This window comes from Varanus komodoensis, unplaced genomic scaffold (assembly GCF_004798865.1).
Source record: "Varanus komodoensis strain SLA01 unplaced genomic scaffold, ASM479886v1 scaffold10, whole genome shotgun sequence".
In the NCBI taxonomy this organism is placed as follows: domain Eukaryota; kingdom Metazoa; phylum Chordata; class Lepidosauria; order Squamata; family Varanidae; genus Varanus; species Varanus komodoensis.
In genome coordinates this window covers 13,004,867-13,032,446 of record NW_025335269.1, presented here as the reverse complement: position 1 = coordinate 13,032,446, position 27,580 = coordinate 13,004,867, and the positions used below count along the sequence as shown (strand labels likewise).

Genomic DNA, 27,580 nt, shown 5'->3' with positions numbered 1-27,580 from the left:
TAAAATACGGTATACTAAATTAAAATAATGAGATGATATCTGATGCAGTGGGTTAAGATACATATCTGCATATAGATATATATTACAAAATATAAAATAATAAATTAGAATATAAAAATGTAAATATAGTGTACACATGGACGGTCGGGAAGAAAGAATACAATTGAGTTTAGGTACAGAGAATCCTTTTATATGCCTTTGCAGCTAAACAATGAAATCTGGCCACTATTCCTGTTACTATTTTGCTCATCTGTTAGTAAATATTGTAAAAATCCAACCTGCGCATTTCAATAGGATAAAAGTCAACAATCTGTTTGAATCTGTTTTCTCTTTATAGAAGTTACTTAAAAAAGACATGGTCTCATGCTTCTATAGCTCTCTACCCATAGGGGCAGAACCATTTTTTTTAAAGGAACGCCTGAACAACAGCTATGCAATACAGCCTTCCAACAAAGACAGTTGAACCTAGATACAGAAAAAAAATCAAGTAGTGTTTAGGATAGTTACATTCCCCACATCATTTGTATGGCCCTTTGAAAGGCCAAAAGCTGGTCTGAATGGAATGAAAAAGATTTCTAGGTTGTGGATACAGAATAATTTGTTCCAATTTTTGATAGGCAATAGAAAAGAATCCATGTATTTCTCAGAATTCCCATTCACAGCCTGTGTTCCCACAACAAAACAAACATAGTTTCTTGCCATAATCTAGTTGATAGACAGTCAGGTAATTTCCACCCTTTCCGCTCAGTTCTCTCACTTTTGGCATGCATCCCATCAGGCACTGCCCGAAATTCAATCCCATTCTCTGCCTTCATCATCTGCCATTTCCCAATTAGTCCGTACATAGAGGCTGGATGGTTGCAGTAGCTTCTGTAGTTGCTACTCTTTCCAGAGAACTCTTGGTAGTTGCATATCAAGACCATATAAACCAGAATCCTCAGTTCAGACAACATGACAAGCCATGGCTGTACAGGAAAGCCTTAGAATAAACTGTTTGTTTCTTATCATGGTTTCTAAATACCAAACTTATGGTGAAATACCATGCCTGGGTTCAGACAACACGAAAGACCCACAGGGATTAAAAACGATCATAGCATGTTTATTTATATATTCATTCATTCATTCATTCATTCATTCATTCATTCATTCATCCATTCGATTTATATCCCACTTTCCCCTTATTAATTCAAAGTGGCTCACACCATTCTCCTCCTGTTGCTCTTAGTCCTATCCCCACAATAACAACTCTGTAAGGTAAGTTGGGCTGAGAGTCTGTGACTGGTCCAAAGTCACCCAGTTGGGTCCATGGCCAAGTGGGGACTAGAATGCAGTTCATCTGGGTCCCAGTTCCATGCTCTTAACTACCATACCACACTGGCTTTTCTTTTTTTTAAATAAGTTTTATTCTTATTTTCTACTAGTTAACAAACATAAAAACTAAAAAGTCATCAGTCATCAAAAACATCAGACCTGCTGGATCAGCCCCCCATATTTTTTCTTTTTATGGTAATCCATAAATATATTTAAATTTATGCATAGTCCTGTTTCTCTAGCCAGTAATAAAAAGAATCCCAGGTTTGATAGAGGTCTGTATCTTCTTTCTCCTTCAGAGACAAAGTCAATCTGTGCATTTCGGCACAGTCCAAGATCTTTTTTAGAATCAGTTCATTGGTAGGTGGCTCTTCACTCTTCCAGTGTTGGGCAAATGCAATCTTTGCCACAGTAGTTACATGCAGAATCAAATACATTGCTTGATTACCAACATCATCAGGTACAATGCCTAATAAGAAAACTTCAGGTTTAAATGTTAGAGGTTTTTGTAACATTCTGTCAAGCCATTTGTGTATTTTAATCCAGTACTTTTTTGCCTTATCACAGGTCCACCACATATGATAAAAAGTACCCGATTTGTGTTTACATTTCCAACATCCATGTGACATATTTGGAAACGTCTTAGCTAACCTATTTGGTGACAAATACCATCTATAAAGCATTTTCTACAGGTTTTCTTTATATGAGGTTGCTAACGTTACTTTAGTATTCCTTTCCCACAGCTCTTGCCATTTCTTTAACTCAATATTGTATCCAAAATTTTGTGCCCACGCTATCATAGTTTTCTTAACCTGTTCGTCTTCCATTCTCGTATCCAGGAGGAAATTATACAATCTTTTAATCATTTTCTCATCTGATTTAAGAATCACATGGTCAAATATTGTTAACTCCTTATAAAAACCCCATGTCCTATAGTCTTTAACATATCTCGATTGCATTTGAACCTTGTGCCACCAAGAGATATTAATTCCTTGCTCTTGTATTTCTTGATTCAATTTCTATCCTCCATCATTATACAAAATATCATCATATCTCACAATTGTATCAAAATTCAGTGTGTTTGGATATACAAGAGCTTCCATAGGTGAAAGCCATCTTGGTAATTTAGTATACAGTTTTGTCTTTAACTTTTCCCACACTGACATTAATGATTTCCTAATATAATGATTTAAAAAACAACCATGTACCTTACACTTTTCATACCACATATAAGTGTGCCACCCCATTTGCAAATCATGCCCTTCAAGATACAAAATCCCCTTATTTCTTAAAGTTATCCATTATTTTAGCCACATTAAGATAGAAACTTGATAATACAACATCCAATCAGGAAGACCAAAACCTCCATTCCCTTTGGCCTCCTGGAGCATTTTTAATTTAATCCTTGGTTTCTTCTGGCTTTTGTTGTGTTGTCTGAAGCCAGCCACTCACTGAGATTGTTAAGCTGTTGACTATTTGATTCATGTGGTAAAAAGCATGATGTTATAGAAAATCTAGAAGTGAATTTTAATAACAAATCTTATTTATGTCCACATGGGAGAACCAGTGTGGTGTGGTGGTTCATGTGCTGGCCTGGAGACCTGGGAAATCCAGGTTCTAGTCCCCACTAATCCATGGAGCCAACTGGATGACTTTGGGCCTGTCACAGACTCTCAGCTTAACCTACCCCACTGGCTGGTTTGTGAGGATAAAATGGAGCTATGTAAGTCACTTTTGAATATTCACAAGAAGAAAATCAATGGGGAATAAAAGCAATGTGATGATGATGATGATGATGATGATGCATTTAAAATGAAATACTGTTTTAAAGCCAAATTATCCCATTAACCTCTGTTGTGGTCAGGTCAACATGAGGTCAGATTTGCTTGTTGCTTTAGCATTTTCTCCCTCACTGTATTGGGTTGAGTTGCATTGATGCAGCTGTGACATCACTAAAAGGAGATTTCAAAGTAGGCCTCTAGATGGTTAGGACTTCTGGAAGTTGAAGTCCAAGATATCTGAAGATTCACCTTCCAGCCTCTCCTGCCTTAAAGCACAAAGGTCCTCATCTCCAAATTATTTGGCCTATGTCAATGGTACACCAAGCATATAGAACACAGCCCAAGTTTGGGAGAAAGGATTGTCTGTATTCTGATGTGCCAGGAGTTAAACCTGTCAGGAGTTAAACCTGCTTGGCAAGTATGCCTTCTGTCTCCTATTTGTAAAGTTATAGGACAGGGTGGCTCCTTGGAGAAAAGTAACACTGCTGGAGGCATGCTTTTCTAAATGATTACTTCATACTTTCCAGGATTGAATCCAGATATTGAAAACAGAAACTGGTCTGTGGGTTCAACTGCAAGGAATTAGCATACTACCTAATAAAATGCTCATTTTGATGAGCCTTATTTTGATGATGTTGTAGGTCATGTGAATCATAGGGTTCACATTCCCCTTATAGTTCAGTTCCCTAAGTCAAGAGGGGCTGAAATTCAGCCTGTAGATATTTAGGACTTCTGGAAGTTGAAGTCCAAGATATCTGAAGATCCACCTTTCAAGCATCCTGCCTTAAAGCGCAAAGGTCCTCATTTCCATCTTGGCCTATGTCAGTGGTGCATCAAGCATAGAGAATGCAGTTTCTCTACAACCTAAGTTTGAGAGAAAGGAATGTCTGTACTTTGCCAAGCCAATTTGGGCATCCTATATCTCTGTGTCTATTTCCTCAAGGCAAATCTAAGCTAGGCACAAAGGCTAGGCTTTCCACACCTTCAAAATTTATACATGCTGGCACATAATTTTCTAGTAAAAGCAAAGGAGAAAGAACAAAGGATGGTGAGAGCAGACATAGACAATTGTATCTGCTTCTTATCCTATGCTTTGCATTGCTCTGTCTTTGATCATACTGGAACATGACCAAGAGACCTTCAATTATTATATAAATTATGGTTGGGAGTTAATAAAAAAACCCTCTAGCACAGCCACCCCAAACCTAATTTCCTCCAGATGTTCTGGATTTCAATTCCCATTAGGCCCAACCAGTATGGTCAGTGGTCAGGAATGTTGAGAGTTGTAGTCTAAAACATTGGAAAGTCTTCAAAATTCAAATCAGATCAAAATTCTAGTACAGCATCTCAAGAGCTTTCATGTCTTTGTGAACAAGCTTAATTATGACTGATTTGTCTTAGAAAGTAATTCCTTATAAATGTGTTGAGATCAATTGATAAAATAAAACTGGGGCACAAAATCAGTTTGTGCATGAATCCAGTACACTTTCATAGTTGTGTGAGAATCATAAGCAGAATTCTGTTCTCTCGACATCTAAACATCCAAATGCAATGACACTTTCAGAAACCTTCCCACAAGAGCCTAATCTATTAAGCTTAATATTTCACAGAAAAAGGAAGTATTTACTGATATTTCAACTTTTCCCACTCCAGTTTATCCTACTTTTTAAGTGTACCCTCATGCATCACACTAGATATTTCCTTTCTACCTGGATGCTGACAGCTATTAAATATTTCTCAGCTGCAATTTCTCCTATAGCTGCTGCTTATTCAGCAATCTATATATAACTTTCTCCCCACAGCCCTTTCTTCATAAGCCAGACACTGCAATGTTACATGAATGATACCAGATTTGCCTTTTTATCCAAGGCTGTGATTCCAGTTGTATCTGAAAAAGGAAAATATCAGCTGCACGTTAGGCAACATTTTAGATATTCTTACAGTTCTAGGACCATTTTGTTTTGTTCCAGTGGCCTTGAAATATGCTTCAAGTGAACAGAAATTCAGTTTGCCTCTAAAACACTTTATGGTTTAAAAGAGGAAGTTGGAATAAACTGTCCTGAATTGCCTGTTGGAAACATAAGAAAAGCACAATTTTTTTGGTAAAAAGAGGCGTTACTTTGTATTGCACAAAAATAATATAATTTGAAAACTCCACACACATACACAATCAAATAGTATTCATATATCATAGATGATTGGAACACTAAAAAGAAGCTTAACAATCTCAGGAAACAAAATCTGAAACACTGTGATACTGTTACTGCTCTTTCTGCTACCATCCATCAACACATAGACAGTGAGCATTCTTAATCTTGTTTTCCATTCTTCTGGAATAATTTTGCAAGAGTTCCTTGGCATGTAAGGCCATGTTGACATATCATTGGCTCCATTTCATGGAGCATTAATTTTTATCAATGTTATAAATAGGTTGAGCATATGCTCAGTTCATTTGCCTTGTGACAAATCAAACTGGTGCAGATTTATTTTAACAGTTGCTTCTTCCATAGCTAGGCTTTACTGAGATCCAGTAATAGCAACTGGAGTGGGATGGAACATCTGAAGGTTTTGGTTCAAATCCCACTGAAATTAGTGAAACTGTCTTCATTTTAGTAAAGCTACACTTTTCTGAAGATGTTAAGTACCTGTTATGGTGATTGTCCCTTGACAGAAGCATGTTCCAACACCCTGCTTTCTTGGAAGACTTAGTAAGAGTCCTATTTGCAAAGCTTCCTATTGCCAAAGCTCTGGAGGAGTCAATGTGCTAAGAACTCTCAAATTCTCACTCTGAAGTTTATAGTCTAAAGTTGTGGATTTCAAACTTTCATTTGAAAATGACAGCTTTTTAAAACAGCTGTAATTAACAGGATATTCATTTACTGATATAGCTAAAATGTCAAACATGGAACTATAATGTGTAGGCAAAATGTATAGGCAAGATTAATTTCTTCAGTCAGCAAGGTGTGCTTAGGCATAACAAATAAGGAGATCGCTTGTGTAAAATCCACAAAGCAGGGGAAGCAATTTGTGGCCCTCCAGAAGTTTTCACCTAAAACTTCCATCATCCCTCACCATTGGATATGCTGATCAGGAATGATGGAAGTATACCAGTGCATCCCACCTCTACTATAAAAGGTGAAACCAGATGTTTTAGAGCACTGAAACAGGTTTCAAAGTGATCTGACTATAACTTTTCATCACTTATGACTAGCTGTGAAAAGCCATTTCTGTTTTAAGTGTGTGTCAGATAAGAGGGAAAGGCAGCCATGGAAGGTGTCTTTTGGCTTGACATCTATGATATCAATTATACTTTTTTTGCTAATGCCACATCAGTGCACTTTTCCACAATTCCTAGAATGTTTCTTAGTTATTTATGTAATCATGCTCTGCTTTGTTTGCATTTTAGCAAGTTAAACAGTCAGCATTTGAAGTTATCATCAGTCAGACTATCATAACTATGCTCTTATGACTATTTCAGCCACGATGGCTTTCAGAAATCTTACATCTGTTTTCATCTGTAGCTGTCCTTCAGACTCATCTGGAGACTGCAATTGATACAAAAAATATAGCAGATGCTTAGTGGATGGAACTAGATCTGAATTTTATTAAGCTGAACTAGTTGCTGTTAAAACTCTAAAGGGACCACCATTGTCTATATGTTCTTCATGCATGCTCTTGTAGTCATCTGAGGCACTACCCTCTCACCCTGTAGCCTCACTGAAAATCATTCCCCCCTTCACACAGACTACCATTATTACTATTACATTTCTTAAACACAGGTCCAGTTGCTTGCTGTGCATAATACATAAAACATACTTTGACTTAAGCATGCATAATGCCTATACTATAAGTTTAAATTTATAGTAAAATCTATTTTAATAAGAAGACTTAGACATTGCAGTTTTGTGAAGGGGACTTGTCAAGGAATCTTCAGCATCCTCACTAATTTCTTTGGCAGAAACCATGAAAGGTATATGCATTTCTCACCAGTTTTGATCTAATTTGTATCTGAGATATTTCCAACAAGAAATAAAGAGATGAGCATATATGAAGAGAGAAAGAGATAGCAAGAACAAGTCGTATGTGGCAGTTTAGGAGTTGGAGTTTACTTTGCTTTTTGCATTATCTATTGAAGGGAAAAATAGACTGTTAGCACAAGAGGGGAACATTGTTTAAGACAGTTTAATAAAACTATATGGGCTTTCAAGTGCAAAATATGTCATGCAGTGAGTCATGGCAATAGACGCAAGTATTATGTTGCTGTGCTGTGGTTCCCACATGGGAGACGATAAAAGCGGTAGATTCTATGTTAGTTGTTCAAGATTACATGTTTACCTACTGTTGGAAATGAACAGGTTGTACACTTAACTCCCTCTTCCTATATTTTAAATTATCCAATGGGCAAGGGACATATCTTTTTGTAAATCCCTACCGTGGTTGAGAAAAGCATATAAATATATCATCTAGTTTTCCTTTTTTACTTACTTGTGATATAACCAAATTCTTACTGCACCCCTACTATCCTTCCAGATAAGCTAGGAATATAGCATTTGGTAAGAGGAAAAGTTCCAAACGCAACAATTATTAAATCTAGAGGGAGAAGACAAAATGTTCAGAATATAATTGTAATTCAGTGGAATTTCATCATGCTATTTGGAGGCACATGCATACATATTCACAGACAACTTCAGCGAGTATATATCTTTCAGTTTTTTTCATTTTTCAAGAATTTAAGAATTATTTCTTTGATTTCAGGATTGTTTAATCTGTTGCACTAAAATTTACCAATCTTCATTACATGTTTATTCAGTTTTTATACCAGTAAGTAGCCAAGGTCTACAACACCTTCTAGAATCAACACCAATAAATGATGTCCTTATCATCATGGGGGATTGGAATGCTAACTTAGGAAGCCAAAAGATAACCAGAATGACAGGCAAGTTTGGCCTTGGAATACAAAATGAAGCCAGGCAAAGGCTGGCAGAATTTTGTCAAGAGAATATGTTGGTCATAGCAAACACTCTTTTCCAGCAACCCAAGAGACAACTCTACACATGGACCTTTCCAGAAATCATGGTCAACACAGAAATCAGATTGACTATGTGCTCTGCAGCCAAAGATGGAGAAGCTGTATACTGTCAGTAAAAACAAGACCAGGAGCTGACCATGGCTCAGATCATCAGCTTCTTGTTGCAAAATTTAGGCTTAAATGGAAGGAAGTAGGGAAAAGCATTAGGCCACTCAGGTATGACCTAAATCATATTCCTGATTAATATATGGTAGAGGTGACAAAGAGATTTAAGGAATTAGCTCAGAAGAACTATACAGGAAAGATCTTAACGTCCCTGATGACCAAGATGGGGTGGTCGCTGACCTCAAGCCAGACATCCTGGAATGTGAAGTCAAAGGGACCTATCTTAGGAACAACAAAGCTAGTGGAGGAGACAGTATTCCAGCCAAGCTATTAAAAATCCTAAAAGACGATGCAGTGAAAGTGCTACACTCAATATGCCAGCAAATTTGGAAAATTCAGCAGTGGCCAGGATTGGAAAAGGTCAGTTTACATTCCAATTCCAAAGAAGGGCAATGCCAAAGAATGTTCAAACTACCACACCATTGCACTCATTTCACATACTAGCAAAGTTATGCTGAAAATCCTACAAGCTAGGCTCCAGCAGTATGTGGACCGAGAACTACCAGAAGTACAGGCAGGGTTTCAAAGAGGCAGAGGAACTAGAGATCAAATTGCCAACATATGCTGGATCATGGAGAAAGCTAGGGAGTTCCAGAAAAATATCTACTTCTGCTTCATTGACTATGCTAAAGGCTTTGATTGTGTGAATCACAACAAATTGTGGCAAGTTCTTAAAGAGATGGGAGTACCAGACCATCTTATTTGTCTCTTGAGCAACCTGTATGTGGGTCAAGAAGCAACAGTGAGAACTGGACACAGAACCACTGATTGGTTCAAAATTGAGAAAGGAGTTCGGCAAGGTTGTATACTGTTGCCCTGCCTATTTAACTTATATGCAGAGCACATTATGAGAAAGGCGGGCTAGATGAATCACAAGTTGGAATTAAGATTGCTGGGAGAAATACCAACAACCTCAGATATGCAGATGATACCATTCTGTTGGCAGAAAGTGAAGAGGAACTAAAGAGCCTCTTGATGTGGGTGAAGGAGGAGAGCACAAAAGTTGGCTTGAAACTCAACATTAAGAAAACTAAGATCATGGCATCCGGTCCTCTCACTTCCTGGCAAATAGATAGGGTAGGAATGGAGGTAGTGACAGATGTGATTTTCTTGGGCTCCAAGATCACTGCAGATGGTGACTGTAGCCAAGAAATTAAAAGACGCTTGCTCCTTGGGAGGAAAGCTATGGCAAATCTAGACAGAATACTAAAAAACAGAGACATCACCCTGCTGACAAAAGTGTGTATAGTCAAGGCTATGGTTTTCCCAGTTGCAATGTATGGCTGTGAAAGCTGGACCATAAGGAAGGCTGAGTGCTGAAGGATTGAGGCCTTTGAATTGTGGTGCTGGAGGAGACTCCTGCGAGTCCCTTGGACTGCAAGGAGATCAAACCAGTCAGTCTTAGAGGAGATCAACCCTGACTGCTCTTTAGAAGGCTGGATACTGAAGATGAAACTCAGATACACTGGCCACCTTATGAGAAGAAAGGACTCCCTGGAGAAGAGCCTAATGCTGGGAACAATTGATGGCAATCGAAGGGGACAGCAGAGGATGAGGTGGCTAGATGGAGTAACTGAAGCCGTCATTGTGAGCTTAAGTGGACTCCGGGGGTGGTGGAGGACAGGAAGGCCTAGAGGAATGTTGTTCATGGGGTCGCAATGGCTTAGATGTGATTTCGCAACTACCAACAACAACAACAAAGCCAAGATTCTCTGGGTCAATAACTAAAGTGAAATGTTTGTATATGTGTGGCTACTGTTTCACTTCAGTTGTTGTTATTTGTCATCAAGTCTTTTTATGACTTATGGTAACCTTCTGAACGAAAGAATGAAATGTTCTATGTGTATCAGCCCGACCCATCTGTTCTAAATTCAGGGCTATGGCTTCCTTTACAAAGTTAATCCATCTCATATTTCATCTCCCTTTCCTTGTTCTGCCTTTGAATTTTCCTAACATAATTGTCTTCTGTAAGGAGTTTTTTTCTTTTCATAATATTCTCAAAATATGGCAGCCTCGGTTTTGTTACTTTTGCTTCTACGGAAAGCTCTGGATTGATTTGATCTAGGACATACTTGTTTGTCATTCTCTCAGGTCAGGGTATTTGCTAAGCTCCCTTCCAGCACCACATTTCCAGTGCATCAACCTTTGCTGTCTAGCTTTTACACCCATACTGTACATAGTAATTGGAAATGCAGTCATGTGGATCATCTTGGCCTTGGTCTCTAGTGAAACATCCTTATACTTGATGATCTTTTGTAGTTCCTTCATTGCTGCCCTTTCCAGTGTCAGTGTTCTTCAAATTTCTTGGCTACAATTTGCATTTGAATTCATGACAGCTGAGGTATGTAAAATCTTTCACGATTTCCATTTCATTACTGTACAAACAAGAGTAAAGTTGTCTAATTCTTCTGTAGCCATGATTTTTGTTTTCCTAATATTCAGCTGCAGTCCTGCTTCTGTACCTTCTTTCACTTTCATCAGGAGTCATTTCACTTCATTGCTGCTTTCCGCTAATAATATGGTATCATCTGCATATCTTACATTATTGATGAGCCTTCCACCTATTTTCACTTCTTCCTCTGTTTCTAATCCAGCTTTCTGTGTACAGATTGAACAGATAAAATGCACAATTGTCTGACACCTTTGCCTATGGAAAACCATTTTGTTTCCCCATATGTTATTCTAGTAGCAGTTTCTTGTCCACATCAGGATGATCACACTCTGAGACATGCATCATTTGACTTATTTTTAAAACATCAAAGAAGGTAGAGTTTACTCTCAAAGGAGCCCTAAGATCTGGGAAAGTTTCAACTGCAATACCCCAACCCTAATTGATTGAAGCACTGGAATAAAGAGGGTAGGTGGATTTCGGTAGTGCTGCTAAGACCTAGCCTTTTCCAAATTTGATGGCAGGCTGGTAGGATGATGAATTGCAATTTCAATTTGCTGATCAATTCTTTTCAGGAATTTCATCTACTTTGATGTTGATGCTCCAGGTATATATTTATTTTTTCAACTGTTTTACTGATCCATAACTTTTTATACTTAAGCAAACTGTTGAGATCAATGGAGTTTACATTGAGCAAAATCTGCATTGATTTCAGCAGGTCTACTTTGATTAAATTTGGATCCAGCCCATTGATTTATCATAATTAAGAAGACATAATAACATGTGAAACCAGCAACAAATCTTACAGTATTTCATCCTTCAGCATTTCAACCAGACAGCATGCCTTTCTTCAGGAAATTACATTCTACCATTCTATTCTGTTTTGCTTTTTGAACAGATACGCAAGATTACATGGGGGTTTTCAATGGGCTGGTGTTTGCTCTTTAGTTTTTTTGTCCTTTATTGTTATTACTGATTGTTTTGAAACAATCAATACTTTTTGCACTTGTTTTGAAACAATCAATACTTTTTGCGCTTTTGCGAACCTTATGTTCCCATGATCATGATGATACTTTCCTCCAGTTTCACAGTGGCTCCATTTTGCCTACAGTTGTTGAAGCTACTATTACATGGTTTGATGGCAGTTAAAACGTGCTATATTATTGGCACTGAGTTTCTAGTCATAATCTGTGTCAAGACCTGTGAAAAATATATTTTCATAAGGCACTGGTAACCAAAAGTAGGTGCTCCTAAAGTCAGTTTCAATGTATGAGATAGAATTACCCTACTGATCACCTTGGTCCTTTTTGAAAAACCTGTTCCTTAACATGTTTTACTTCTAATTGTTTGGAACAAAGAATAGCGCAGCACTAGAGAAAAACATAATGTGTGGAGACCCAGCTGTGTCCCATAGCCAGGCACAACCCTCTGGCTCCTGAGTACTAGAGGCGTTTGCTGTTTATACCAGAGTCTGGTCATCCATATCATGAGATTTCAGTTACCATAACACAATTGATCAATACTTCCAATATATAATAAGCAGTGACATATGCTGCCTGTTTCCTAAATAGGTACATACATTTACCATATTTTATCCTAATATATCAAATTCTTTTCCTACTGGAGTTATTTCCTATTTATTTATTTAATAGCTATTCTGCCAGATTGATTTTATAAATCATAAATTCCTCCTCCTATTTTTCTGTTTTAATATTGGAGAAGTATGGAGATACATTCATATTAACATTCTTAGGCATGGTTTCAACATTCTGAGGAAATACATTAAAATAGATATTCAGAGAAATCCTATTTTTAGTGTAGCAATAGCTTAGTATTTCTTTTCTAAAATAATTTGCTGAAGACATGTTGTCTTAGTTCAGACAAGACACTATGGATGGGGTCCTAGTAGGGTAGTTAGCTATAAATGCATGAAAAAAGATATGTATCACCAAAAAATAGGAAAAAGATGATATGAATTTGCATAACTTTGCCTAGTTTGTATATATGGATGCACATATAGAAAGTGTTACTGTAATTTAAATAGAAATACAATAGTTCTCATTATAATATGGAAGACTGTGACCAGATGAGCTTTGTGTCTTGGTCAATCCCCTGTCTAGGAGTTGTTGATGGGCATCTTCAAGATTCAGCTATTCCTGCTTCTTTAATTTTTAAATCAGTTGGACTGTACAGCCCTTCAAATAGAAGACTCTGCACTGTAAAGGAGGATGCCAGGTCACCATAGTCCTGCATTATGTTTTGAATAAATCATAATTTGCTAAATTTAGACAGAAGAGCAAACCATCATTTACTGTTATGTCTGAATTGGCAATATCTGTAAAAGTAAATATTGTAAAATCCACAATTCTTTCAAATGAAAAGATACAATAAGGTGCATACCTTGTACTTGTATGCATAAGAGTTGACTCTTTTTCATTATTTTAGATTTGGAGAGGGGTGTAATATAAATAATCTAATATAATAATAAAAATTAATAGCTATGTTATAAATTCCAGAGAACTAGGTTTAGCTTGCAAAATGAAGATTCTAAAAAATCAATTAGAATTGCATGGAAGTATTATGCTGCCAGATGAGTGACAGAACAGCGCAAGTTTAAGAAGTGAAGAACTGACTTATACTGTCTTTGCCAGCAGACAAAGATTGGTCTATAAGTTTTACAGAAGACATAAGTGGCAAGCAAAAGGGAAACTCCTAAACAAAGCATAAGGGAAGCACAAAAGAAAGAGCCCTGTGGATGTGATTGTGTACTGAAGTTCTCTGTGTTTCCTCTTGTGCAATGGAGGGAGCCTCTTCAGGGGGTCGGGAGACAATCTAGGGCATTATAGGGCATTTCGCGTATGTGATGAACTTCAGGAACTCCAGTGGATGTTCAGTGATCAGCCTACTAGATCCTACATTGGGTTCTTTTAGACTTCCCACCCACTTCATGCACAGCCAGACATAAGAAGTGACTCAAAGCTGATAGACATGCTTCAGCACAACTATAATAAATTATATATAAGCAAACCACAGCACACACTTGGCAGGTGAAAGATGGATGGAGTACTTAAAGAAAGGCTCTTGGGAACACCCTGCAATGTGCAGCATTGGAAAATGTGTCCTGATCGTATGCTTTTTGCATGGAGAACAGGTGAAGCCTCTGTGGACTGTAAAACTGAGTGAAATATGAATATGAATGATGCCATGCTATTGTTATTAGTTTCTTTAGTTGCTTATTAGATTAGACAGAGTGTTGGTTAGTGTTCAAGACTTCTTGACTATTGAGATTTGTATTTCGTTGACAAAGATGTATTTTTATTGCAAATGTATATGGAAAAAGTTGCATATGATTTCTTTAGCAGAAAAACTTTCAGAATACTATGAAACGAGGCTACTCAGTATTAGCAAGGGTCATAGGTTCAGACACATTCTGTTACCATTATTTTTGAGTATATACATTGTGTGCACTGAACGGTAACGTAATAACACAAGTGTATGTTGGTAAGATGCTTTGACACATCTCATCAATGCAGTCATTATTAAAAATCAACAAGCATCTGGAAGCAAAGTGAGAGAGCGCTTCCAATTTTGTCCCTTGGCAGCTGCATTAATGACTCTTGTGGTATAGCTTTTTATTTGTTCAGCTTATAACATTAGTACAAAGTGTTAATTAGTCTGCTTATATCTCAGAATGTGCAGGAACACACCTCCATGGTGTCTGGCACATATTTTCAAGTAGGAAGTCCCAGGTTAATTCTCGGGAATCTCAGTTTACAAGGGTCAGCTTGTAATCTCAAGACCTTGTATCACGGGCAAGCACCAGGAAGGGAATGCTGCAGCAGGCAATGCTGGTCTAGGTGGCTAGTTCTGCATTAGTGTTAAATAAATAGAATATTTATCATACAGTATATCACAGATCAGAAAATAGCTACATATACAGATTTGTGAAAATGTGTTGTCAAAAACATCTCTGCAAACCAAACAGTTCTACAAAATGCACCATTTTATATAAGGACACAACTTTTGTGCAAGACACTGATTGCTTAATGCTTGTTACCAGATTCATGACAAATATAAATGTTAGTACTGAATGTTAGTACTGAATTAGTTTTGTTCTACTGTTTGTTAGTTTTTAGGTGAGAAGATAGTGGGAACCACAAGGGTTAACATGAATCTTTATTATGCATATTGGAACATTTATAGTCCCTTGGGACTTTCATATTCTTGCAAGCAGGTACAGCAAGCTTCTTAACATGCAGTCATTAACTTTGTCAAGGGAAACAGTAAAATTAGCCTGTGACATTGCTATTCCCTAGTTATTCTCGCTTAGTTTCGCTCATGTTAGAGTAGTATAATCTTACGGATGTTTTCATCACAAGCCAAGAGAAAATGATGAAGCAGTTGATTACATGCATAGTGAGATATATTGAATTTCCCTTTGTGCCTCGCTCAAGTAAAATTTAAGGCGCATTGAAATAAACATTGCATAGGGTAAGTCATAGGCAATGTTGGGCAAATACTGTTTGCCAAAACATTGTTGCTGACCTCCCAATCAGTGGAAAAATCCAGACATTGAGATTATACTCAGGACTGGCATCAGGAGTCTGACTGACAAGCATCTCATGGACCTGTTCCTCTTCTTCTCCATCATTGCTACCACCTTTTCATTCTCTTGCTTTGGCCCAGACCATGGCTTTGGTGTGGAGGAGGAGCTGTAGATACCATTACTGGTTAGCTCATCAGCTCTCACCTTGCTAAAGAAGTAGATAGAAGCATGGAGGAGCAGTAGCATCAGCATTTGACAACAACGCTGGTAAGAAAATAGACTCACCAATGTAGATAAAGCTTCTATAATGTTGAAATATCCTTGCATAGTCACACTCAGCACCAGGAATCAAGTGGCAACTTGTTTCTCCAGCAGTTGGTGTTGATCTGGGCAACATATAGGCCAGAGACCTTTGGACACCTTAGCTGAGCAGCATTTTGAATATGTCAGCCCACTGAAATCCTGACACACTATAATGATCTGCAGATCTGTGAATCTGAGACTTAATATGGCCTTCTTACATTAGGGCAAGTAGTGAGCAAATGTTGGTCTTTTAAGCAATCATGGAAGCAGCAGCAATCCCAGAATATCACCAATGATCATCATGATTATACATGACCAAGGTAGTATGGTAGCATCTGTCTAAGACCACATGGTCTAGGTATGATGAAGGCCCTTATAGTATAATGAGAGGGGTATGATGTGGTATAGTGTTTTAAGCAGAGGTAGGCAAGCTGGTGCCTTCCAAATGCATTGATGTACACCTCCCATTTTCCCTAGCCAAAATGGCCAAGGATACTGGGAGTTCATCCTCTTGGGTTGGTGTGTCACATGTGGATAAGGAAGGCCATGAATCTGACTGGGTGAGCTTGAGTCAGCCTTTCATCTCATTGGGAAACCTTGGGCCAATTGGTATCTTTCAGCATAAGCTTAACCCTCACCAGGTTATCAAGCGGATAAAATGGGTGGGAAGAGAACCATTCTGAACAATTTGGGATTAAAAATAGTAATAATTAAACATCAGCATTCTCAGTACAAATTACTTTTCACTCGTTGTTCTTGAAGTGGCTATCATCACATATACCACCAGAAAGTTAGAAACACAATGATAAGAGGTAATAAACACAAATATTTGTGTAAGAAGATTAAACTGCCTTACTTTCTTGAGGAAAAAGTTGATCTCAAATGGGTTGATAGCAGACTCTCCCATCCCCCTTGATTGTTCCCTTCTTGAACATTCTTTTTGGACAGCTGTTTGATCTTCCATGTTGTTTCTTTAGGGAGGAGTCCTGGGACAAAGTAGAAATAGATTATAGAAAAATATAACTGAAGAAGCTACTCAAAGACAAAATGGGATTGAAAACCAGTGCTTTTTTTGTAAGAAAAAAGATGCCGGAATTCATGAAATTATTTACTTTTTGCACGTAGTCAGTCACACACCCACACACGTCAGTTGTGTAACGAAACATAACAGTCGCTGTCCGCAGTAAGCACTCAGCACACGACCAATCACAAGCCGAGCAGCACCATCACACCAGCGCGGATGAAGTACGCATGCATCGGATTCGACACACAAGCAACCTGCATGCACCGCTGACCTGCTACGCTCGACAGGACGATTCAAATCCTTGTGGACCAAACATCAAATTTTCAAAAGTTACTTTTAAAACTTGGAAAAGCTGTTGAAAAAAACGTGCCGGAACTCTGTTCCGGTGCGTTCTATGACAAAAAAAAACCACTGTTGAAAACAATTCTGGGGGGTCAAGGAGAGGGCACATATACAGACTGATTGACTTCGCAGTAAGTTTGACAAATTGAAAAAGACTTGCCAGATCATGTAGAAGCAATCATGAGGAAATAGTGCATGACTTTACAAAATAGGAAATATCTTAGGAAAGTATAATGAAGAACCTGTTTACAATGGCTAAAGTGAGTTGGCAGATGCAACAATGCACGTGATGCTATTTTCTTTTCTTTTTTTCATACATATACTTTACCTATCATCAGGTATGGAAGATATATGGCAACTTTGCAGGTAAATAGGTCATCTAGTGAGGTTGGGTTCATTGAAAAAAAGTCATTTGAATTCTCTTCAGAGAAGCTTCAAAAGTTTTAAATGATTTTAATGTTCTTTGTATCTAGATGATGCATTATTAATTCCCAATATTGCCTATAGGTCTACAAAAATGTTTTGTCAACATTTGCAAGCAAATAACCTGAAAGTGAATAATGTTGAATTTTTTAAAAAAGCAAAGCTATTTTGTGTATCAGTAAAAACCAATCATAATGTGTGTCTTTATGCATACATTAGAAAATGTCTCTATTTTAAAATAGAAATTGAATAAGTAGATTTGCTTATAATGGCAGCACAGCCAGCCCTTTGGCAGTGTGGAGGGGAACCTGTCTATCAAGAAAAGAATGGAAATAATATTAATACCAGCAGTGTGAACTTTAGAGGAGGAACTAATACTCCTAGAGGGGGCTGAGTTACGAGTGGATGGAATAGGTTAGAAACTGTTTTTAAATTGTCTTTAATTGTCTAATTACTGACCTTGCAAAAATAACAAACAATAAAAAAGCATGGTAGTTCCTTTTCTATTCAGAAGTTGGAATAGTGAACGTACCAGGTTTATCTCAGATAAGACCAATTAAATAATGAAAGCTTATTCATCTAACAGGTCACCAAAATTTTTGTACAATTGAAGTACAAGAAGTAACTGAATCACAAGAGTGCTGTTTCATCTTTAAGTAGGCAGAACAGGGAGATAGATAGTATGGATCTTAGTTATATGCAAGGTTAAATGGCAGCAAAGGACTGTATGTTTCATCGTAAGCCAGCAACATTATCAGCACAGGTCAGTCACTCCCTGACCTGCTTTTCTTTTCAGGGAAGGAAACATGTTCCTCTGGCATGCAGAGCTGGGACATATACAAGGCCACTGAATTGTTTATATCATGGTCAAGATCCAAACAGTCCCATGTGCAAAGGAAAGTGCTTCTTTTGCATTGGCTCAGGATCTGTTGCTCCCGCAAGAGCTATATCTGAAGTCTAGACTTCCGCCCCCAGATCTGTATTCAGTACAGCATGATGGGCTACATCCAGTGAGGCAGATCATCTGCTTGGGAAGGGCAGGATTGGTGGGGGTGGTACCTTCCAGTTTTGTTGGGATGTGCCATCATCCCTAACTAGGATAACAAATGTCCACGCTGGAAGACATCCAATTGAGAAAGTCTGGTACAGAATGCATGAGCATCAGTAATGCTTTGAAACTCTGAATGGCTCACCAAATCACAGCATTCCTTGCACAAAGGAATATCCTTACCTTCTCATTTCGAGAAGACTGCTGTTTCATGGAGACTGATGACCCATGTTTTTAGTTGGAGATGCTTGTTTTTTTATTTTAGTTTTATATATTTTTTTATTTTTTTGTAAATAATAAGGAACAGAAGGAAAAATAAAAGCATACAAAGAAAAAGTTACCAAGGAACCACATACTAAAATTGCTTATGAAACTAGATGCAAGAAGTTCCACAAAGAATCAGCAATAGACATTATTTCATTGTCTATTATAACTACAATTTTACATGATAATATGTAGTTATAGATAATGCTTGATTAAATCAGTAAGTGGCCAAATGCAACTAATAATTTCACTTAGAAAATTGCTTTAACATAGCAAGTAAGCTATGATTCACCCAGAACATATCAGAAACCAAATTAGAATTAGAGAGAATATTTTCCTCTCTTTTCTTTCTCTCCTCCTCTCCGCCTCCACTCCCCACCCATTTCCCCTTCTCTTCATTTCAGAAGACAATAGTATCCAAAGATTCAATTTTTTATCTCAATTATAGATAAAATAAAAATTGATAGGCTTTCCAATTCTAATCCAATTCATTAACTGGATTTCCTTCTTATTAATGATGTATCAGCTTAATCATCCTTACTTAAACTCTATTTTTGTCTCATTAAGTAAAACATGCATAATAAGCTTCCCAACTATCTTTGAAATATTGGACTAGTCTTCTATTTGCATAGTTGGTTAATTTTGCCATCACTGCATATTCAGCTAGCTTGTTTTTCCAATTTATACTGGTGGAACAGTATTGGTTTTCCATTTTGTTGCAATCAAAACTCTGGCTGCTGTTATCATATATTTAAATAATCCTCCCATATTTCTTGGCAGGCCTTCTGGTAAAATACTCAATAGCATATTTTTAGCATTCATTGGGAAGTAAATTTTCATTTTTTTTCCTGTATTTCTATATGTATACCTTTCCTTTAAAAAAAATACCTTAGTACACATCTACTACATATGGTAAAGAGTCCTTTCTACTTCTTTGCATTTCCAATGCTTTCCATTACAATTCTTGTCCATTTTTGAATATCTTTGAGGATAATATACCAATGGAGGAACATTTTATACCAATTCTGATTGCATCAGTAACTGTAACCTAGTTAAAAATTAATGTTGCTGATTATTATGTTATATTTGGATTTTTTTGCAGGTGCTGCACAACAGACTTATCATGGAAATGGAGCATCCAACAGTAGGGAAGATAGCTGTTCCAGGTTGGGATTTTTCCTTAAGATTTTGTGTTGTTGATCGAAGGGAAAAATTTGTGGAAATAGGATCGCCTCTAATGGGAACTCATGTACAGGAATACTGTGTGTGCAGCTTCTGAGGCTGAATCTCTGCATCCAACACTCTGGGTTTTCATATTTGTGGGGCCAACACCTGATTAATTTGCAATACTGCCATGGAGGAACCTGTTTTACATTCCGAATAGAGCCTCTTCCCCCACTTTCAAAGTAGTAGCCTGGGATTGGCAAAGCTCACACATTAACCATTAGGCAAAATAGGCACTTGCAAAACTCTGGATTGTTAATACATGGGTAATAGATTGCCATCAGTGAGCTTCGTTTTGCTAATTGTATTAAGATTACTTTTTTAGATTTTGATTAATTGATTTATTTGATTAATTGATTAATTCAGAAAAGGAGATGCATTAAGCTATGCATGAATTGGCAATTGCCAAGGATGCCACGTATTCCCACCCAGAGAGTTTCTAATTCCCAAGGCTATTCAGGTTTTGCTGAATGATGCTGGAGTTTGGTCAGTCTCCAGGTAGAGAAACCTTCACTGCCATAGATACTAAGTTTGCTCCTCAGTGTGCCTTGTACTGTCTTCAGAACCAGAATACAATGTCGATAGTCCTGGTTGACATTAACTCAGCCTGTATTCATACATAGAACCCCCCATTCACAGACACATATACTGGAATATTCCTTGGAAAATACTGCTAGGTGCGATTCCGAAAACCTCCCAGTAACTGGTCTTTATGAAGAGGAAGGTTGCTATGCTCCACACTACCTGAAGGCTCCAGAAAATTAAGGGCAGCACCACAGATATCACATTAATTGTTTCATTCCCCTTTCATTTGAGCATGTGGCATTCCCTGTCAAACCTCTCTGATTCCTGGAGAATGCAAAGTTTCATTTCTTGGCTTGCAAATGGCTCCTTTTGTATGGGGACCCTTATCTAGGAAAAAATCTTGAGAATAGATTTGACGAAATGTTCACTCTTTGTTTTTACAAATGTTTCTGTGAAACCATCTACGAATGGCAATGCTCAAACCACTTATTCCACAGTAGTCTGTTTGAAGTTAATTGCTTACCCTGGAGTCAGTTGGACTAATCTGGAAAAAAACCAATGTATATTATTTGCACATCTGTGTTTGTTTTAGGTTTACCTTGAGCCTTACATAAATTGTGGCCTTCTGTGTTTGTATGAAATGGCAAAATATGGCTGAATCAGAAGGACTGTATTTTCTATTATGATAGGAAGAAAAGAGGTATCCTGAAAATAGTTTTTGTTCATTGTTATTTATTTATTATTACATTTCTTTACTGCTGATCAGCTTAAAGGCTCCCTGGGAGATTTCCAAAATTGGAAATACCATAATTAATATAAAACACATATAAAAGACGCAGAGCCAGTGTGGTGTAGTGGTTAAGAGCATGGGACTGGGATTCAGATGATCTGGGTTCTAGTCCCCGCTCAGCCATGGAGCCAACTGGGTGACTCTGGGCCAGTCACAGACTCTCAGCCCAACCTACCTCACAGGGTTGTTGTTGTGGGGATAAGATGGAGGAGGAGATGTAAGCTGCCTTGAGCCCTTTGTAGGAAAAAGGCAGGATATAAATCGAAAAATAAATAAATAAAACACAATCCCATTAATAAATGCCATAAAAGCATAGCACAACATTCCTCCACCACCATTTCAGCTAAATCTCACTCAGAGGTACAGTAAAATATGGCAAAAATGAGGATAAAAATCTAAATAAAAGTTTTCATCTGGTGCCTAAAGGAATAGAGAGTAGAACTGACTCCACAAATGGCATGCCATGACCAAGAAGGCCCTTCTGCTAATGGCCACCCTCCTTGCTTCCCTTGGAGGGGGCGCTCTGAGAAGGAACTCTGCTGGTGATCTCAGAGTTCAGGCAGGCACATACAGAAGGAAGCATTCCTTTAGATAGACTTGCCCCAATCCATTTAGGGCTTTAAATGTTAGCATTAACACTTTGAATCAGGCCTGGACTTCTATAGGTAACCAATGTAATTGACAGAGGTTTGGCGTGATGTGTTCATGTTGGTCAGTCCACATTAGCAGCCTCGCTGCTCAGTTTGAACCAACTGAATTCTCCAGACCTTTTGCAATGGCAGCCCCACATAGAGAGCATTTCAGTAGTCCAAACAAGAGGTTACCACTGCATGGATCACCATTGCTAGGTTCTGCCTGTCCATTTAGGATTTTATTTGGTAAATCAGCCTGGGCTAATAGAAGGTGCTCCTAGTCACTGAGTCCAGCTGTGTCTCCAGTGATAATTCAAGATCTAAAAGTACTCCTGGACTACAAACCTTGTCCTTTAGGAGGTGTGCAACCCCGTCCAGGACAGGTTGGATATTTCCTAACTGCACAGATAAACCACCTACTAACAGTACCTCTGTCTTGTCTGGTTGAGTCTGGTATACTGGGCCTTCTCCAGTCCATTATGAGGCCCAGTGCCAATTTAGAATAGTCACTGCCTCACCTGGGTTTGATGAAAAAGAGAGGTAGAGCGGAGTATCACCTGAATATTGGTGACACCAGCCAATACCTCTGGATGACCTCTCTCAGCAGTTTCATGTATATGTTGAAGAGCATGGGGGATAAAATGGAGACCTGGCATTGTGTGGAGTTTTAGTCCCCCAACACCACCTTCTGGAATTGGTCAGACAGGTAGGAATGGAACCATCTCAAAGCCGTGCCTCCAATTTCCAACCCTGCCAGCCTATGCAGAAGGATACCATGGCTGAGGATATCAAAAAGCACAGAAAGGTCCAAGAGAATCAACAGGGTTGTACTCCCCCTGTCTTTCTCACTGCAAAGGTCATTCCACCAGGCAACCTAGGCAGTTTCCATACCAAAATCAGCCCTGAAACCTGATTGAAATCGATCTAGATAACCTGTTTTATCCAAGAATGCTTGAAGCTGCTCAACCACTACCCGCTAAAACACCTTGCCTGGGAAGGGGATATTAGAAACAGGTCTATAGTTATTTGCATCTCCTGGGTCCAAACTAGGCTTGGTACTACTGCTTCCTTCAAGGAGGCATTCACAGTCTCCTGAACCCAGATGCAAATCTCTTCCTTGATTTTAATAATCAACCATGATGGGCAAGGGTCAAGCATACAAGTGGCAGGTTGAACCTGCCCAGGTACCTTGTCCACATCCTCAGGCCTCAATAACAGTGTTCTTGAGATGACTTTGAAAGAAACAGATACATGAAATTTGAAGCAGGAGTAAGAAAATAGTGATCTCTGATACAAAAACTTTTCATTCTACTAGCTTTGACCCCATCATCAAGTTATATGCTTAGCTAAGTTAAGCAAGTTAAGGGAAGAAAGAACAAGAGAGAATATAATATTGTTTGTCAGAAATAGAATTCCATAAATAACAGTTATTAAAACTCAGTTGTTCTCTTTTTAAATTGATGAAAGAACGTGGTCCACTATATTTGTAATTACTTAGAAATACACCTCCAGTTGGATGACATCCAGATAACATTATTGCAATGTGTGATAAATGGAGCTTCCTTTGAAAACTGTTTCATTTACTTGGGTTTAATGAACACCACTTTGCTTTTGTTTTGCTGCTGTTTTTATTTGTTTCCATGAGGCCGGTGACAAAAGTTGTAAAGCAACTGTACAGTTAATACTTCTATCCTATGCACATTTATGAGGGAGCTAGCCCCACTGAACTCTGACTTGCTTCTGAGTAAATGAGCTTTGAGCTGCAAGCCCCTTTGTCTGCAACAGCAATTAAAGGGATTTGAAAGTTTCCTTGTCACTTTTTAAAATTGTCATGTTGACTGCAAAAAGAGAAGCAAACTTGAAAAAGAGGATCAATTCTTTGAGAAGGAAATATTGGGCTGAAATATCTTACAGATGGCAACAGGAAAAGTACATAAAGTTTTCATGTTGCATGCAGCCCACAATCTATCTTTACGAAAGAAAATATTCCTTAAGGGACAAAGTTAAACTGCGAGAAGAGGAAAGGGATGAAAAGGAATGTTCTAATGGCTGTCAACAGAGGTAGGGAGAACAGGCAGGAAAGTAAGTTTTCACATGGGTAAGCTACAGCACTACCCAAACCATAGTTATTTTAAACTGTATTAAAACTCAAAGTCTGTGACAGTGGAGTGAAACCAAAATAAATCATTTTATTCTCAGATGATTTCCTATTTAGATGAGCTCCTATAAAGAGCTCGTTGTATTGGAGTAGACAGCAAAATGGTTCTATAGGAGAGTTCTGTGGGAAAAGCATGAGTTTTCCTTCCTGGCTGAGAATGGGTGAATATCCATGAATATAATTCTCCGCTCTGGCAGTGTGTATAAAAGTACACAAAGAGCTCACTTGGTGTTATCAGCTCCCTTTAAGAGAATTTTCCATTTACACATTCCTGTGCTGTATGACAAAGCTCATGTTCATAGCTTCACTGGCAGTGGCCAAGTCCAAAGTGGCAGATACTTTGCATGTGTTTCCTTTGCCAGCCTACCATGCAAAATGTGGAGAGAGAAACACCATTATTATATGTGTTGGAAGTGGATTTGTTCTCCAGGCTCACTTCATTCTGGATGGTCTTTGGGCCGCCGGAAGAAGGCAGATTGTAACAAATTTTCCAGACAGCTGGAAAAAGGACCACCCTCTCTATCTGGAATTAAGTCATTTGTTGCAAACAGACTTTTTTTTTCCTGGAGCAAGGATAGGGAGGCTTTTAACTCAGCAAATGTTTTTGTAACTCTGGTGAGCAGACCGAACAGGAAGAGTGGAACCTTTGGCACAGGTTTCAAAAGGTGTTAATGTCTGTTTGGAGAAGTCAAAGTATTGTCCTTGATCTAGCTGGTTCATCATCTCATGCCCAGTTACCATTTGAAGGGATACCATGGTTTTCATACACAGGGCGCCTTTTTGCCAGTTTCTCCTATAGTGTGGGAGTAGTTAGGTGAAGCATGAGCACCCCATGTAGAACTGTAGAAGAGACAGAGATCCAGGGGACTAGAAACAAGCAGCCTCATCAGGGTGCCTTGCAAAATTCAAGAATTCCAGTGGAGTTTGAGTAGCATCTCTTTCCACTCAGGTCTCCTCAGGCACTGATCTAGAAGCAGATGAGAAGGGTCTAGAAGCAGATGAGAAGAATTTCCCAGAAGGAATCCCAAGGAGGAAGGGAAGGGGCAGGGAAACGATTTCTACCATCTTTCTCCAATGCTAGTCCTGCTCAGCAAAGCAGCTACTCACTGGAATCTCACTTGAGTCAGAGTGAGAACTCTTCAGTGTTCTCTTCATTAGAGCCCCCTTCATATGTTAATTGCACGAAAAACTCCAAACCTTAAGAGAAGCAGCAAGGGTACACCCCTGCCCATGCCTTAAGGCATGTTTGCTTGAGCCAGGAAAGCGTATGCATAAAAACATCTATGCGAACTTATAGCTGAGCTGATTATTTATTCAAAGCATGTATCTACTACTCTTCAGCCATAAAAGCTCCCAGAACTGCTTACAGATCAATAAGTTGCATACATAAAAAAGCAAGTGCTGCCTTGGGGCCTACAGTCTAAAAAGACAATCCGTAAAGGCTAACTGTAATGGTAGCTCTATATTCAAAACAGGCCTCAGTGAAATAGGACCTCCAAGAAACAGCCTGGTGAACTGATCTTGGCTCAAAATAGCTATAAGGCAGCCAGAATTTGTCATACAGTATGGAGCCTCCACCCTCTGGAGCCGTATTAGAATCTGTTGGCTTCTTGTCCCTCTCACCACTGATTGTGCAGAGTTTCAACTCCTGTAGAGGTCCATGTATGCCACTTCCCTGGCTCAGGCATCCATGCTAAGCCTGTGGACATGGGAAGGAGATGGTTCTGAAGAACTGAGTAACTCAAAGCACAGGCCCTCGGTGGTGCAGCCCAGTGCATGGGTCATTCCACCATTCCTGTGGTCAAAATAAATATCCCTGAGGAAGGATTCTGGGAAAACTTCCTTCCTCAGATCATGACTAATAGCTGTTTTACAAGGTAACAACATCCCCTGAGACAGGAAACCTTGCTGAGCTTCTGAAGAACAAGATCAGCCTTGTAAGAAATAGACAGCTATCAAGCATTCTCTGCCTTTCATTCAGACACTGGAAAAATTCTTTTCTCCTTAACTAAAAGGTATGCCATAGCAGTATTCAACTCCCCTCATAAAAGGCTGTTTTCCTTAAAAACTACACTGATAATACTGAGAGTCACATACATAGGAGTTCATATGAACATAAGAAAGCCATGCTAGATCAGACCAAGGATCCGTCAAGTCCAGCACTCCATACACATGGTGGCAAACCAGCTGCCTACAGGATCCCTCAAGCAGGGTGAGTGCAAGATCTCCACCTGCCCAAGCTCCTCAGCAACTGGTATACGTAGGTACGCAACCTCTTGTGAAGGAGCTAGCACAGAGCCAGGAAGGATAGCCTCTTCTTCCATGAATCTGTCCAGTCCCCTTTTAAAGCCATCCAGATGGTGGCCATCACTCCCATAGTAGCAAATTCCATATTTCCTTAGCAGGATATTTAAATCTCTTTTTTTAGCCAGAAGACCTGAGTGCCTAAGTGGTAATAGGCTTTCCTTGGCAACTGTCAGGGCTTTCACCTTTGGATCTGCTGTGATTCACTTGAGTTGAAGATTGAAGAGCTCCCAAGACTCTTCTTGTAGATAGCAGGGTTATTCTACCTGCCCAAGGAGCCATTTATTTCTGAGTCTGTTGGGCTACACAAACTTCCAGGCAAGCTTAAACTTTGTGAGAGAAAACAATCAGTTTGGCTTTGTTTGGATGTCTGCTGCTCCTGGTGCCTTTTGCCCAGGTTACTTCTTCCTAGGGCAGCGCTTTCTGCTGTTCTACCTGCTATCCCTTTTGGTTGTCTATGCCCAATATTATAATTGTAACTCTCTGCAGGACAGACCACTGTCGCATTAGCTAGACAAGTCTTCCCCAACCTTGTGCCTTCCAAACAAGTTTGGACTCCCAAACCCAGAATTCTCAGTCAATGGCCCCGCTGGATGGGAATTCTGGGAGTTGTGGTGCAAATACCTCTGAAGGCCACCAGGTTGGGGAAGACTGAACTAGATCATCATCAAAGAGATAAGACTTCTAATGCAGATGCTTTTCACATGGGGAGGTGTATCTTCCCTCCATATTACAATTACATATTTGTTCCTTGTGCAATGGGTATTGTGTAATATTTTGGAACTTGTGAGAAAATTAAAAGACCAGCTCCTATCACAGTGTGCATGGTCCCTATTGAGTTTGGGCAGAGAAAGCAAGCCCTTTTGAAAATGTGATTACCAGCAGGCAAGTGCTATGGTGCTCAGCATAGTTCGGACATAGGCAGGGGTTCCAGATTCTCCTCCAAACAGCAGAAACAGCACATGGAGCACACAGTCTGACTACAGTCTCCACTGTATCAGTTGGTCTTAGTTTGAGGAAATCACAAGCCCACAAAACCATCAGCAGGTAGTGCTCTCTGCAGTTCTCAAAGAACCTCAAGCTCTTGCATTTGTTAGATCTCATATGATTCACATAAAACAGTTGTCTTTGGAAATATCTTAGTGGAGTCAAATGTGAAGAGTGTGAAGCTGTATTAGAGAGTCCTGGGATCAAATCACCATTCAAGCATGAAATTTAGTGTCGGTGGCTTGGAGAAAATCACAGATAAGCTGTTTTGAGGACAAAAAGTGGGATAAGCCCAGTAGATAGGAAGCCAATAGAACTATTCCAACCTGCAGAGA

General features: G+C 38.8%; 1 protein-coding gene across 4 annotated transcripts in view; it reads left to right on the top strand.

Annotated features, from left to right (window-relative positions):
• The window catches only part of SUGCT (succinyl-CoA:glutarate-CoA transferase), a 337,148-nt gene that overhangs the window by 261,641 nt on the left and 47,927 nt on the right, over window positions 1-27,580 (top strand). For all 4 annotated transcript variants that reach the window (XM_044454191.1, XM_044454201.1, XM_044454172.1 and 1 more), the window contains one exon: window positions 19,728-19,791. In XM_044454191.1, coding sequence (XP_044310126.1) covers window positions 19,728-19,791 — 64 coding nt within the window. The remainder of the gene's footprint in view (window positions 1-19,727; window positions 19,792-27,580) is intronic.